The 16,650-nt window shown below is 36.8% G+C and overlaps 1 protein-coding gene across 2 annotated transcripts; it reads left to right on the top strand.

The window, feature by feature from the left end:
* Positions 1-764: 764 nt before the first annotated feature.
* Positions 765-14,251, top strand: LOC112743792 (regulatory-associated protein of TOR 1). Of its 2 annotated transcripts, XM_025793135.3 has the most exons (24): positions 765-1,687; positions 2,918-3,020; positions 3,510-3,592; positions 3,672-3,830; positions 5,714-5,830; positions 5,958-6,115; positions 6,670-6,824; positions 6,927-7,071; positions 7,153-7,231; positions 7,400-7,501; positions 7,973-8,056; positions 8,148-8,258; positions 8,942-9,298; positions 9,401-9,587; positions 9,764-10,336; positions 10,492-10,821; positions 10,932-11,046; positions 11,476-11,600; positions 11,680-11,825; positions 11,919-12,020; positions 12,424-12,444; positions 12,812-12,897; positions 13,064-13,148; positions 13,282-14,251. In XM_025793135.3, exons 1-24 carry the CDS (start codon positions 1,343-1,345, stop codon positions 13,618-13,620), a joined length of 4,107 nt encoding a protein of 1,368 aa, XP_025648920.1. In that variant the 5' UTR covers positions 765-1,342; the 3' UTR covers positions 13,621-14,251. The 2 variants fall into 2 exon arrangements, with proteins under 2 accessions (XP_025648920.1, XP_025648921.1); XM_025793136.3 differs by lacking the exon at positions 12,424-12,444.
* The last annotated feature ends 2,399 nt before the right edge of the window (positions 14,252-16,650 follow it).

The raw sequence follows: 16,650 nt of genomic DNA, 5'->3' as shown, positions 1-16,650 counted from the left end.
AAAAACGATTTCACAGCTTGATGTCAAAAAATAATGGATAAACGCAAAATGAAACGAAAAATCTGAAGCACGTAAATGAAGAAGAAGAAGAAGCAGAGAGAAACGAACGTAAAACACGAAGAAGAAGGCAGAGAGAAATGCTCGAAAGAGATCGAAGAGAGAAGGCAAGAAAACGCAGAAGAAATTCGAAAAAGAAAACGAAATCCTTTCGAAAAAGGAAGTTATATATTCGCGCGTTGAGTGATTGAAAAATCTGTTAAGGAGGCGCGTGAAACATACGTGCCATAAGAAGCGTGTTTTAGGGATAAGAGATGTTGAGAACTTGTAAGACTTATATAATTAAAAGACTTGTATGTAGAGATTTTTCGAAAAAGATATCTACCAAATTATCAAAATTAAAATTAAAAATATAGAAATAAAATTAAATAAATAACAAAATGCAATAAACATTTACTTAAAAAATAATTTGCCTAATAAGTTAAACCAAACCCTATTCATTAACACTTACTTACATTCTACCACCTAATATATACTATATTTATAGAAGTACCCTAACCATTACTATAATATATGCTTATTTAACTTAAACATGAAAATAACAATATTAACATGGAAGTTGATTGCTCTAGCAATATGCTATGTCGCGTTCAGACGATTGATGTCCTCTTCTCGTGCATCTGCGCGTCCCTTAATCTCCGAATACTTCGATAATATGATTAAAAAAGACTAAAAGTAGGAGAAAAATAGAAAAAAATAGATGAAAAGTGACTTCAAAAGGCACGATTACAAGTTCAATATATAAGTGCGCTTCTTACTTAAAATAAGATCGCGTATATCTTATTTACATTATAAACGAAATATCACATTACACACTATGTGTGCCAACATCATACCACTGTGTCGTATCATGTCTTATCTTTTTTATAGTACAAAGCATAAACAAGCTAAATAATATAAAATGCAAATCGATAAAAAAAAAAAAAGTTACAAATTACATATTTTCGTAAATAATAGATTTTTATATTTATTTAAAAAAATCCTTACCATTACCGTTCCCCTAGTCGCGAGACCCAGAAACAAAGAAAAGAGTGCCGCCACTGTTTTATGGTATTGCTTCCCCTAACACAACCCCACAGCACCACCTTCATCATCACCATCCCAACCATCATCATCGTCATCTTAATCATCGTCTTCTTCTTTTTCTTTTTCATATTCTTCTTATTATTTCTATTCAGCTCAAAAACCCTAGGGTTTTTTTGTTTCTTTATTCCCCTCTTCGGATCCCTTCATTTTCACACTGAAACGAAATGAATGATCGCTTCTGAGCTCTCTCGAGATTTGGATGGCATTGGGAGATTCAATGGCCTCTCGCTTTTCCCAATCCCCCGTCCTACTCCTCCCCAACCACCTCGCCGACGATTGCGCCGCCTCCTCTTCATCCGTCGCCGCCGCTGCCGCATATGAAGACACCGATTTCGCTTCTCAGCGTAGGGATTCCGAGTCGGGAACTGCTACTGCCACCACCAGCACCAGTGCCAGCTACGGCGGTAACGCCGCTGCCACTAGCTTGGCGTACTTGCCGCAGACTGTCGTCCTCTGCGAGCTCCGGCATGAGGCCTTTGAGGCTGCCGTCCCCGTTGGACCGTCGGAGAGTGGCCTTGTGTCGAAATGGCGGCCCAAAGACAGAGTAAGCTTGCATTTTCTTTAATTTTAAATTTGGAGTTCAGTATGCAGTGGTTGCAAATTGCAATTTGTTGTTGTTCCTTTTATTTGTGTTCTTTTTCCATTGTTTTCTGCGTTATGCTGTGGTGGATTGGCGATTTAACAATTTGACAATGATAATTTGGATATGAATGAAAGTAGTGTTAATTTAGGGTCACGTGCAATATGTATTAGAAAGTTCGAAGTTTTTTCCTTTCTTAGACGGATGGTATTTGTGTGGATGTAATAGACTTTGTGAATGTATGCGATTTTTGTCAAAGAAGTGTTTGGATCATCTAAGGTACAGAAAGTGAAGTTCAAAGTGGCATATATAAATAGAGCTCTAGAGCGTTGTACCTTTTTGTTTTTAAAATTTAAATATATGAATGGTTATCAACTTCTTGTTTTATTCTCTAGAGTGTGTGATAGTTTGGTGGATTTCGAATTAAAATGATCTGGGAAATGATGATAATACTAAGAACGCAATATGTGTATTGACGAAGCTTCACTAACTAACTCTGAATGAACATCATAGTGACACTTCTGGTGTTCCTATTTTACCGAACCTAGATTTGGTAAATCTGTCTGGAATTGCATGATTGAAGCAATTTTCTCAGCCGAGGCAATGAGAAAATGGTTTCCTTTTATTTCTTTAGGATCATAATTCTTTCTCTGGCAATGAGAAAATGAGAAAATGACTGAATGCCAGTATCTGGATTATTTCTCTGGAGCACAATTCACACACTTTTAATGATAGAATTTCAGGGGGATTTGTTGTATTGGATAGAATTTGTCATCATGCATCTCTATGGTGTAAAGCATATGGTCTCTTCAGAGGACTTGCCCTCTCAGACATGTTGAGAGATTGGAAAGGCACAGTTCACTAATTGGCTTTCTTTGTTTCCTTTTGGTTCGGAGGAAGTCTTTGCCTCCAATTCACCGTATCTTCTCTTTCTTATCATAATGAAATTCTTTTATTTTTTAAAATAAAAAAACACAAAAAAGAAAGTAGTAGTCAACATTTCAACAGAAGTTTCTTTTTCTTGGTCTTGTTTTATCCTTGGTTTCTGCACTGATATTTAACTTCTCTCTCCTTGTAATTAGAATAAAGTTTCTTCTAGAGTGTCTCCTTGCTTCTGAATGATGTTGACATTTCATATTTTTATGTTTCAATGTGAGGCATGCTTTTGATTTAAGTCCTAATTTTGTGGTGCAGATGAAGACTGGATGTGTAGCTCTAGTATTATGTTTAAACATTAGTGTTGATCCACCAGATGTAATAAAGATATCTCCGTGTGCCAGAATGGAGTGCTGGATAGGTCTCTGTCTTACCTCCTCTTTGATCCCATTTGCTACAAAAAATTGTCTTCCAGGGTTTGCGAACTTTTGTGCTCTAAATAACTTCCTGATTTGATATTTTTGACTTTTTTTTATTTTTATTTTTGTAATTTTATTTTCAGTTGACGTTGGGAAGTAGCTGTTAGTCCCTTCAAAGTAATGTTATACACTTATATTATGTCCTGAAATGTTACTTGTTTCTTAAAGTTCGAAATTTCTAATTGCTGATACTCCAAACTCCAAACCAATGTAAATGCAGTTTGGGTGATAACGCAGATTCTTATGTACTCTGCACTTATTTCCTATGGATTGACTCTATAATTCATATTTGTAATTATTTTATTCAACTTCTGGTATCACACTTTCTGATGCCCAGCATAAAAATTGAGTTAGTTGCAGCTCTCTTAACGAGACAGATAAATTTCTTAAGCTGGACATTTTCTGAATGTTTACCTTTCTGATTTGAACAGATCCTTTTTCTATGGCACCGCAAAAGGCATTAGAGTCAATTGGAAAAAATTTGAGCAGCCAATATGAAAGATGGCAACCAAAGGTTGAATATCTTAATCTTGTCATCCTCACACTATCTTTTTGGATTTGATTTTTAGTTAACCTTGTGGGCATGCTAACAGGCTCGCTACAAGTATCAACTTGATCCTACAGTGGATGAGGTGAAGAAGCTTTGCACTTCATGTCGTAGATATGCAAAGTCAGAAAGAGTTTTATTTCATTACAATGGGCATGGTGTGCCAAAGCCAACTGCTAACGGTGAAATTTGGGTCTTCAATAAGGTGATCTCCCATTTAGTTCTTAAAGTCAGCTATTCATGTGATAAATCAAATATAATTGGTTTATATATAGAAATAATCTACGATAAGTTATTAGGTTTCATTTGATCTATGTAGCCAACACCACATGGTAGGACAAGGCTTAGTTGTTGGTATTATTATTGTGGGCTTTAGATAGAAGAGAAAGAAGAGAGAATAGAAAGGATGTGACTAATATGAATTGTATTAATATGATATTACATGGTTTGTTACAATAGGCAAGATGCTAATCCTGATCAAATAAGGATTTAATCATGAAATAAAGGTAAATATGAAAATCTATTGTATGAGATCATCGCTAATATTCTTTGATAATTTCTAGCACTCCTCAAACTAAAGTTCATTAAGCTTTAAGATTGTTACAATTTGACCCTTAATGATATAAAATACGATGGAGAATAGGCTAGAGTTGTTGAAGATGAAATGAGGCTAGTTGGGACTGCCAAAAGACAATATGTTGATGAGAGATTGCTGGAGTGATGACATGAACACTTTAAGGACCAATAGGACTAACAATATAGTTAGCCGAAAACAATCAAGAGGTTTAATCATCAAACATCTTTGGAAGTGCAGAACTAGTCACAAACATATAAAACCACTGGTCTTTGAAAACAGGGTTGAAAATGGTAACATGAAAACCAATCACTGGAGCAGCATCCAGATTGAAGATACATCTAGGAGACCGAGGCTCGTTCAACAACGCAAGCGTTGTTCTAAGATTATGCAGGATGTGCTGCCGTGGTTGGCCGAAGCAGCGCGGTTGGAGAACATGACGGAACGCTTGTAACATCTATGTAATGTGTAGAGACCAAACAAAGATATGATTTTCCTGGAAAAGGGTCGTGCAAGAGGTGGTTTTGTTGGTGAGATTGGTCGTTGGAAACAATGTTGTAGAAGTTAGCCAATGATTGTGAAAGTGGCTGATGGAGAAAAGTTGGTAGTGAATAGTAGTTCTTTATAATAGAAGGAATAACAATACTCCAAATTATATGAACTTGGTAAAGAAAAGTAATGTCACATGTCCTAGAGGATGGTATTGGTATACTGCCTTGATGCCATATTAGGTGAAACTTGCCTTGTCTTAGAAAGCCTATTATAGCCATAGCTCTCGGCAGGATGTATTCAAGCCCATGACTAGACATTTAGAGCATGAATTTTGTAGGACTAGATATCTATAGATGACTCATTAACAACCTTAGGATAGGCTTTTATACCATATTAACAGTGTGGATATTAGATAGGAGATAGAAGAGTGAAGATATGGTTTTTTCTTGGTGTGTTATATCCTACAAGAGGTAAGACATTGTTCCTATCTATAGTAATTGGGGAACCCTAATCCTAATCAAATAAGGAAATAATCATAAAATAAAGGTAAATATGAATATCAAATCATAACTGATACTGTTGATATCTACAGATATTATATTTTGTTTGTTTCTAACAAATTTCAATCTCTGTACTAGTTATGCATCTTAGTTTCCTCAGATAATTTGATAAAAAGAACATAACTGTGAGGGGTAGGAAGAGATGTAAGTACCATTGGTGGCAATAATTATCAGCAAGACCAATTTTACTCTGATAATTGGCCCAAACAGGATCTAAATTTTTATTTATCAGAGAATATTGATTAGCTTAACTCCCTGACTGCTATACTATAGGTTTAAAATAGTTAAATTGGTCCCAACAGGATCTAAATTATTATTTGTCAGAGAATATTGATTAGCTTAATTCCCTGACTGCTATATGTAGGTTCAAAATAGTTAAAAAGCCTTTAATATACTATTGAATCATAGTAATGAAAGAACTTCATGACATTCTTATTCTCATTGTTAATAAAAATATTGCAGAGTTATACACAGTATATCCCTTTACCCATCAGTGACCTTGATTCCTGGCTGAAGACCCCATCAATTTATGTTTTTGATTGCTCTGCTGCTGGGTTGATAGTTAATTCCTTCATTGAGGTATTTACATTGCACTTAAAATGATGTTTAATTACGGTATAAAGAAAGTTGCCAATATAAGGAAAATTATTTGACATTTTGTAATCTGGACTGCTAAATTGTGGATGCTGGACTGCTTGTTTGTTAGCTACATGAATGGAGTGCTTCTAATTCCTCTGGGTCCACAAGGGATTGCATTCTGCTTGCAGCATGTGAATCGCATGAGACTTTGCCTCAAAGTGCAGAGTTCCCAGCTGATGTGTTTACATCTTGCCTTACAACACCTATAAAGATGGCATTACGATGGTGAAGCTTCTCTCATTAATTCCTGCTTAGTTTTTCATCTTTAAATTGTTTGATATTTAAGATATAATGTATAGTGTATAATATATACGTAAACACATTATGCATGGGCTTTTAAATAATACATTGGTTTGCCTAATCTTTCTAGTTTGTACACCTCCCATATTGATCCCTCCTTCATTCCCTTACTAACCTACCATGTTCATTTTTATAGTGGCTTTATGGATGTTTCATGGTTGCACAATCATTATTGTCATTTTCTTTAATTAAAAAAGAATACATTGTTATTATTAACTTTTTAAAAAACATGATTGATTACTTGATGGTATTTTTGCCGGTGAACTGATTACCTGATCCGGACTACATGTTTACGGCAGCCATGGTGTTAGAAAGTGACCATTGTGATAAATATGGTTTCCTTTTTCCCGGTTGATTTTATGTTTGATTCTGCTTCCTTATAGTAAAAGTCTTTATTTCGTATTATTCTGAGCAGTGATAAGTGTATATTTCTTAGTAAACTGGCCTTTAGTAATTTCTGTGGTGTACCTTGTTTCCAGGTTTTGCACACGTTCATTACTTCGTGGGTCACTTGATTACTCACTTATAGATCAGATCCCTGGCCGTCCCAATGATCGAAAGACACTTTTAGGTGAATTGAACTGGATCTTTACGGCAGTAACTGACACAATTGCCTGGAATGTTCTTTCTCATGGTAGGTTACTGGACTTGAAATTGCCGAGCTGTATCTTTTTGATTCGTTTAGCAAGCAATTTTATTTGGTATCAATTAACTGATGTTTGATTTTATGCTACAGATCTTTTTCAAAGACTGTTCAGACAGGATTTGCTTGTTGCAAGTCTCTTTCGAAATTTTCTACTTGCTGAGAGAATTATGCGATCTGCAAATTGTTCTCCTGTGTCTCACCCAAATTTGCCCCCAACCCATCAACATCATATGTGGTATTGTTGGTGATTATTATTATGATTTTAAAATAGGTGGTAACATCTATCATCAATTGGTGTTGTTTTCCTACACTGCAGGGATGCATGGGACATGGCCGCTGAGCTCTGCCTCTCGCAACTTCCCTCGTTAGTTGGCAATCCTAATGCCGAATTCCAGGTATGCAGGTCTTTTCTTATATGGCTAATACGAAGTTTCTTTAAGAAATTGATTATAATAAAGGAATTGGTTCTGGTATTGTTGTTTGAAAATCCTTGTTAATAATACACTGATACTAAAGATTATGTATAAGAGGAACTTACCTGTGAAGCATGTTGACTTCTTCAGCCCAGCACATTTTTCAGTGAGCAGTTGACAGCATTTGAGGTATGGCTTGACCATGGTTCTGAACATAAGAAACCACCAGAGCAGTTGCCTATAGTTCTTCAGGTGTGTCACATGTCTTGATTTTTGTTACAATTGGAACCATCAGATTGGTTCCTGATACTTTTGTTATGTAGGTTGCATGATTTTTGCAAATCAGCTGTCAGGCCCTGTTCCTTAAGTGGGTTGTGGTGGGTAAGATAGAAAGAGATTATAATTGACTGAAATTATTTAATTTGGTTGACCATTATATTCTGATGGAAATTTGGCAAACATATGTACTTGTGAGAATCTAGTTCTTTAGCAAAATTTCCTTACAGATTAAGTGCCTCGTCATCATGTTTAAATCCTAGGTTAAACATTAAGCTACTTACTGGTAATTCCAATGCAAACAACATATGATAATTCTAGGTTTTGATTCAGCCATTGGAAATTCGATGTCAATTGTCAAATATATGTGGATAGAACTTAAGTGCTCTTTGTTGATGGTGTTCAGTGGTCATTCTTTGTCTTTAAGTAGCTATGTTCTGATTTCAGGTTTTACTTAGTCAAAGCCATCGATTTCGTGCTTTAGTACTCCTTGGAAGGTTCCTTGATATGGGGCCATGGGCTGTAGATCTGGTAATGTTTTTCTCAATTCATCAGCTCTTAGTTGTTCCTATTTCTAAACAAAAATCATATTCTGACATGATATCAATTTTATTATATGAAGGCATTGTCTGTTGGAATATTTCCTTATGTTTTAAAGCTGTTACAAACAACAACACCAGAACTACGCCAAATTCTCGTATTCATATGGACAAAGATTCTGGCACTTGACAAGGTACTTTTGGAGGAGATGGGTTGTCATCTTCAAGTGAATGCCATTTTTTTAAAATTATTTTTATCATAAAAATATGCACTTGCTCTGTTATGCATGAGTTGGTAGGCGAGTTTCGCTTATTATGTCACTTCTGTTGAAATTTGGGGCTTTTTATCATAAACAATGTTATTTTTATGTACTTATTGCCTTATATATGGCTCTAGACAAAAGTAGAAGATAATGAAAAGAGCAAACAGAGATATGGGAACTATATAGCCTATATTATTAGTTGTACTATTATTCAATACCCTATCGAAAGAGATCCCTATGTAGGAGAAAACTATTATTCCTATAATTCTCATTGGGTTCTCGGGTTCCATGGGGAAAAGGGAAAGAAAAAAGAATTTTCGGAGAAGAGGGGGGGGGGGGTGTTAGGATGGGAAACTTAGTGTTCTGAGGTTATTTAGAAATTCCAATCTTGTTAATATTACAAATCTTCTTGTACATAAACAATTCTTAAATACTCATAAATACCTTATTTGACCAAAACGAAAAAAGTACCTGGGTAATTGTTAATATTACAAATCTATCTGTTTTGTTCTGAAATTCTAGTATATCTCTTGTTTTCAACCTCAATTTACTGTTAGAGCTCTAGTTGTCGCATGTCTATCATTCAGGGATAATGATCTATTGTTGGGTTGCAGTCATGCCAGGTTGATTTAGTAAAGGATGGAGGTCATAACTATTTTATTAAGTTTCTTGATAGCATTGAAGCATATCCAGAGCAACGTGCGATGGCTGCTTTTGTTTTGGCTGTTATTGTGGACGGTCATCGACGAGGTCAAGAAGCTTGTATTGAAGCTGGCTTGATCCATGTCTGCTTAGAGCATCTTCAGAGTTCTTCATCTCCTAATGATTCACAAACTGAACCCCTTCTCCTTCAGTGGCTTTGCCTGTGTTTGGGGAAATTGTGGGAAGACTTTACGGAGGCACAGACGATGGGTTTGCTGCATGGTGCTACTATTGTATTTGCTCCTCTACTGTCTGAACCCCAGCCAGAGGTCTACTACCGTAACTGTTAGCTCTGTTTCTATTTATGGGATGACTATATCTTTGTATATTTTAATTAAATAACCAAGTCATGGTTTTCTCTTGTTCCTCAGGTTAGGGCATCTGCTGTTTTTGCACTTGGCACCCTTCTCAATGTGGGATTTGATTCATGTAGGGGTGTTGTAGGAGATGGAGAATGTGATGATGATGACAAATTTAGGGCTGAAGTTAGTATAGTGAAGAGTCTGTTGAGTGTTGCATCAGATGGGAGTCCATTGGTGAGGGCAGAGGTAGCTGCGGGTAGGTGAATAAACATCTGAATTCACGTTGATATTTCAAACAAAATCCTGGAATTTCATCTCCCCCCACCCGAAAAACACACAAAAAAGGGGGAAAAAAAATAAAAGAAATCAATATATATGGTTGGGTCAGTCAAGATATCTAACTTTTTTTTTTTTTGCTCTCTCAACTGTCAGCATTAGCTCGCTTCGCATTTGGCCATAACAAGCACCTGAAATCTATTGCTGCTGCATACTGGAAACCACAGACTAATTCTTTCCTGAATTCGATACCTTCATTGGCCAACATAAAAGATTCAATTAGTGGATATCCTACCCAGAACCAACATGTGCCTCGTGGAAGTATTGTTTCATCTCAAATTGGTCCTTTGAGGGTTGGAAATGATAATTCTTCAGTGGTTCGAGATGGGCGTGGCTCTTCTAGCAGTCCTCTCACTGGTTCTGGAATAATGCATGGGTCCCCATTGTCTGATGATTCATCTCATCATTCTGATTCAGGAATACTGAATGATGGTTTTAGCAATGGAGTTGTTAACCATGGTGGCCAAAAACCCTTGGACAATGCATTGTATTCACAATGTGTTCATGCTATGTGTACCTTAGCAAAAGATCCATCTCCGCGGATTGCAAACCTTGGTCGACGGGTACTTTCCATAATAGGTATTGAACAAGTGGTGGCAAAGCCATTTAAGTCTACTGGTGAAGCTACAGGATTGGCTCGTTCCTCTTCTTGGTTTGATATGAATGGAGGTAATCTTCCTTTCTGTTTAATTTGATTATTAATGTTAATCATGTAGGTTAATTGTAAAAGCAGTTCAGTAATGTTCACCAATTTGAATTTTGTGATAATTCCCACTAAAGTATGTTTCGACTTGTTTGTTTATTATTGAATGCATCTTTGGCAGGTCACTCCCCTCTAACCTTCAGAACTCCTCCAGTTAGCCCACCTCGTCTAAATTACTTATCAGGAATCCGTAGAGTATGTTCATTGGAATTTAGGCCCCATCTGATGAATTCTCCAGACTCAGGTTTAGCTGATCCTCTTTTAGGTTCTGGTGGGGCTACTGGTACATCGGATCGCAGCTTTCTTCCACAGTCAATTATATATAATTGGAGTTGTGGGCACTTCTCCAAACCGCTGTTAATGGCTGGAGATGACAGTGAAGCCATAATAGCTGGAAGAGAAGAGAGAGAAAAATTTGCATTGGAGCACATCACAAAATGCCAGCACTCTGGTTTGTTCTCTTTCTTCCGATTATTTATTTATTTTAATATGATTTTCTTTTGGTACACGTTCTTCATATATTCTGGTTAATAAGAACTTCATGCCATTTTATGTTGTCAGCTGTTAGCAGGCTAACAAATCCAATAGCTAAATGGGACACAAGAGGCACACAAACGGTGTTGATGCAACCTTTTTCTCCTGTTGTGATAGCTGCTGATGAGAATGAACGAATTAGGTATGCAGTGTGTTTTAGTACTGTTATTAGTTATGTGGAGAGTAATAAGAGTATTAAGAAGCTGGGGATGACTTTAGATGAGCAAGATAGATTTTTCTGCATAGGAAATGTTGGGAGTTAGGTTAATTTATTTACAGAACTAAGGATTGTAGCAGTAGGGAGTTGGTAAGAGTAAATATTTCCAGATGTCTGTTTAGCTTTATGGCGAGTAGACCTCATAAATACCAACTGATGTTTATAAATAGAGACTTGGGCAACTAAACAACAAAAAGTGTTAACATTATTTTACAGGCATTAAGAGTGTTTTAGTTTGTTTGTCAGCACTCAGGACAATATTTATGTGGTTTTCATGATTTTTTTGTTAGTCATCATATTATGAAAATTTGAATTTTATTTTTGACTTTCTTTTGTTTTTGGTTTATTTCACAGAATATGGAACCATGAAGAGGCAACACTACTAAACAGTTTCGACAACCATGACTTTCCAGACAAGGGAATCTCTAAGCTCTGCCTAATGAATGAGCTGGATGATAGCTTACTTCTTGCTGCTTCATGTAATTTTCTCTACAGTTTGCCATGATACCTTCTTAAATTATTGGCAGAATATTAAATTTTAGGTCAATCTCATGACAGCTGATGGAAACATTCGGATCTGGAAGGATTATACTCTGAAAGGCAAACAGAAACTTGTAACTGCGTTCTCTTCAATTCATGGTCATAAACCTGGTGTCAGGAGTGTCAATGCAGTTGTTGATTGGCAACAACAGAGTGGTTATCTGGTATATTCTTTGATCATCCTGTCCTGAAATAATACTTCCAAGTTGTTTTATCTTGTGATGTCAGTTATATTCATTGATGTAAATTTTTACCAGTATGCATCGGGTGAGATATCATCTATTTTGGCCTGGGATCTTGATAAAGAACAGCTTGTTAATCCTATACCTTCATCATCGGATTGCAGTATCTCAGCATTGGTAAGCCTCATTCAGTGCATAGTCTAGTTTGCCTTGGTAACTATTTAGTTGTCAAGTTAGTTTTGGCATGCCAACTAAGCCGATGGATTATCCTATTAAGGAATTACCAAGTGTTATTCTGGGGTAAAATTTTCTATTATGTTGGGAATGGCAATTATATGTTTTGAACTCTGCTCATTATTTATTTATTTTTTTCCTGGTAACAACGATCCAATATATGTACTGCTGTTATTCCAAAAAATATTAAGCTTTTTTTTTTTTTTTTTAAACTAGGCCTTATTCAAATTACCTTTATGCAGTTGACCTCATGTTTACTGTCTCTATAGTTGAATTCTCCCTCCCAATCTCTGATGTCATACTTTTGTCTTTGCATGCATGGCTAACTGGCTATTATGGGTGACAGTTACGAACTGATTGTCTCAGGGTAATCATTTTTTCATTAAACATTTCTGACTTTTGGGAGTGGATTTGATATGGTATGTTTAATGATTGATGGTCTATGAAAAACTAATAACCTTGGAATTTTTGTTGTATGCTCTCACATCATTTATTAATTATTATATATTTTTCATTCTCTAGCTGTTTATGGTTTTAGAGGTGGCATAGAAAGATCTGAGTTGAATGCTTATATAAATTGCTCAGTTGGCTCTGCGTCTGGTTCTTTGAACTTTTTGATGGGGTTTGCCTTCCCGATTGTATTTGTTTTATCCATTCTATTGATAGAGATGTAGATATGAGCTCCTTAAAAGTGATTTTCTCTCCTGATATATGTATTATTACTTATATTTCAGGCTGCATCTCAAGTTCATGGGGGACAGTTGGCGGCTGGTTTTGTAGATGGTTCTGTTAGACTTTATGACATCAGGACACCTGAAATGTATGCATCTCTGGTGAATTTCTTCCAAGTTTTGATCTGCTTAGTTGATGAAACTGAATTGAGCAGCATTGTCATTTATCAGCTATATAATCACTGCAATCTTGCATAAATCTGACTAATGGCTACTGTTTTTCTAACTATGGCTACTGACAATGTTGCTTCTTAGGCTTATCTGTGGATTACGGCCACATACACAGAGAGTTGAAAAGGTGGTGGGGATTGGCTTTCAACCTGGACTAGACCCAGGAAAGGTAAGATCATCTTTACTAATTTTTGCTTGCTTTTTCATATAATGTTGTCCGTCTTGGTAGGAATTCAATAACAATCTATGGATTTGATATGAAAAGGATGATGAAATTATGTTGTATTTGTGTTCCTCTTTAGATTGTTAGTGCTTCTCAGGCTGGAGATATTCAATTCCTTGATATAAGAAATCATAGTAGCGCCTATCTTACCATTGAAGCTCACCGGGGCTCACTCACAGCTTTAGCTGTACATAGACACGCTCCAATCATTGCCAGTGGCTCAGCCAAGCAACTTATTAAAGTTTTCAGCCTTGAAGGAGATCAACTAGGCACTATTCGATACTATCCTACCCTTATGGCTCAGAAAATTGGGTCTGTCAGCTGCCTTAATTTCCACCCATACCAAGTCTTGCTTGCTGCTGGTGCTGCAGATGCATGTGTCTGTATCTATGCTGATGAGAACACTCAAGCAAGATGAATCTACAGTTCGTCGCCCCCCCCCCCCCTTTCTCTCTCTCTCTCTCTTTGATTTCATTGGTTGTCTCCAGCTCAGAAGAGTGCATGATACATGTCTAAGGAAAGCCATGCTTATTTCTTGCTGTTGGATGATCATGCAATGCCTCAGCCAATGAGACAGTTTGGTTGTTGGGTAATTAAATCCTGTTACTACGCTTCATTGCCGCTGTGAATAAATCTGAAACATACTGGTAAGGTGCATTTCTGCTGAATTGCTGATAGTCTATGCAACTCATTCATTAGCCTCCATGTTAGAAGAGCTGCACCTGACTGGGAGTAATCATGCGTATTCATTGGAGGCTTTGTCAAATAATATGATCTTCGTAAATGTGTGTAAATAATTTTCTTTATTATTATTTTCCATTCCTATGTTGTGTGTTATATCCCAATCCCCCCTTAATTTGTAAATTTGTTAGCAGAATATGTAATTTAGTTTGCTGACAGATGTGGGTGGTGTGACTGCTGAGAACTGAGGCATATTCACTCAAATATAATCTTTGAATTGGGGGAAACCTTGTAGCCATGGTGTAATTTTATTTAAGTTTGAGCCAGTGTGCTGTTTTAGTACGAGACTAAAATTTCAGAATTTTTAACTCCTGTGTTGGAATCCTCTAGTGCCCAAAATCTCACTGTTTACACTGCGTAGAGAATCGACACACTATTCAAATTTTCATCTAGTAACATTACGGAATGACTATAAGTAAACTAATAGCGAGTCATTACACGTAATAGATTATAGATTTTTGTTATTGTTTTGTAACCAAATCAGCTTACCAACCAATGAGTCAAATGTGTCAAATTTCAATTCAGTTTAAGCTTTTAAAGATCAACTTATTGAGGTGTTAACGATCGAGTTTGAATTGATACAATAGCAGAGTTTGCCTTCACTTGGTTGCTGTTGTTAATTGGTTCATGGTGACCTACCATTGACCGTTGTGGTGTCTTTATTTGTGTACATCGGCAAGTTATTGTTGCTGTACGTCGTTGGCCACTACTTCTGTTGTACGAGTTCTAATCCCTTGGTTACTTTCACCACCAAGTCTATTATTGCTTCCTTCAATGTTTCTAGTTTGTTGTCCCAACCTAACAGTAGTAGCTTGCATAAACATGGCTATCCTCTCCAGTGTAACCCTGAAATTTGCCGTATCACCTCGCTTGCGTTCACGAGACGCCCTTTGGGTCTTGTCCACACCGAACAAGTGATATTAAGGTGATCAGTCTTAATATCTCAAGTCTAGTGCTTCGAATCTCCAAAAGTATGCTCATGAGCATTTATGCTATATATGTCAAGCAGACATCCTAAATAGCATGTACACACAGCCAAAGTATGCTCAGAAGCATAGTTAGTCCATTCTCTAGGCTTTACGGGAACGAGCTGCTCTGATGCCATAATGTAACACCTAACCACACAGAGTCTTATGCTTAAGTCATAAAACTGAGGTGGCAATGTATTATGACATCTAAAAGTAAAAATATATATAATAATAATTGAAAGGAGTTTATACCGAGAAGCCTTTGAAGGAAAGATTAAACAAAAGCGTTAATTAGAAAAGCGCATCACTCATGTAAGCGACAAGCGTAAACCGGGTAGGATAAGAGTAAAACAACACATAAATACATAAAGAAGAGTTCCAAAATACAGATAACATGGCTTCTGACTCGTCTCGCGAAGTTAAAAATCGGCCATAGCATATATACATATATATAAAATAAACCCAAAATGCCCAACATACGATTTATAGAACCTGTTTCTCCAAATGTACCTCTATGAGGGATAAAACATGATATACAATGGAGATATAAAGTATCTACACACATATCAGAAACCAAAATAAAATCCCAAATAGCTAGAGTCCTTTGCCTCAGAGACTTCCAAAATGCCTCAGTGACGTGCCTTACGTCCTGCATCTGAAAAACACAAATATCGTATGGGATGAGAACTAGAGGTTCTCAGTATGGTAACAGTGCCTACATAACTAACATATAAGGTCTCGAAAAAGCCGAAGGCGATCCTAGAACTTCAAACAAAAGATTCAAACCTAAAAATGAAATCTAAAACCATAAATTAAGGAGAGTATCTAAGTTTAAGGATTCCTGGTTTTTATTACAGTTCTAACCTAAGTCCCTAAGTTCACCGCCTTTTCTCCAACCCTCTGAAACACCAATACATAGACAAACAATGCATACAGAGAAAATACAAGTAGTTTACAATTACAACAAATAGGACATATAGCAGTTAAGCATGAATATCAATTACGCAACCCAAGAAGGCAAAACCAAACAAGCCACTCAAATGCATATGATGCATGCCTTTTCTACTGGCCGTGAGCTCATATGTCGGTTTCTTTGCCAGAACCCAACACATCCGGTAGCTAACCCAGATATCATCCTCTTGAAAACCAGTGGGCGGTACAGCACCACGAACCCCACCTGGCGGGAGGTACACCACCACGAACCCCACCATTGCGAGCGATACACCACCACGAACCTCGCAAGATCTTCAATTGGGAAACAACACACACACATGAGCGGTAAACCACCACGAACCCCACATTACATTCTCTTTAAAAACATGTGGGCGTACACCACCATGAACCCCACAAAGCATTTTCATTTAAAAATATGTGGGCAATAAACCACCACGAACCCCACAAACATCTCGACGCTGGGCAAGTGGTAAACCAACATGAACCTTGCTAGGTCAAGCTCAAAACAGTTTCATTTTCAAATTCATTACAAATTATTCATTCTATCCAAACAAAACCATCAATTCCTATACATATACATATATACATCATCCAACATCACAAACTTGCATTATTCACCACATCATTTTTTCTCATGCCATTAATCATCAACCCAACTATTTCACAACAATTTGACACAATATACACATCAATACATGATTCAACCTAGGGGTGACAAATGAGCCTAAACCCGCCGGGCCAGCCCACGTAACCCGCCAAAAAAGGCGGGCTGAGCTGGAAAATTG

This window comes from Arachis hypogaea, chromosome 14, assembly GCF_003086295.3.
Source record: "Arachis hypogaea cultivar Tifrunner chromosome 14, arahy.Tifrunner.gnm2.J5K5, whole genome shotgun sequence".
NCBI classification, from domain to species: Eukaryota; Viridiplantae; Streptophyta; class Magnoliopsida; order Fabales; family Fabaceae; genus Arachis; species Arachis hypogaea.
The sequence above is the reverse complement of the archived record's forward strand: the minus strand, read 5'-3'. Positions and strand labels throughout refer to the sequence as shown.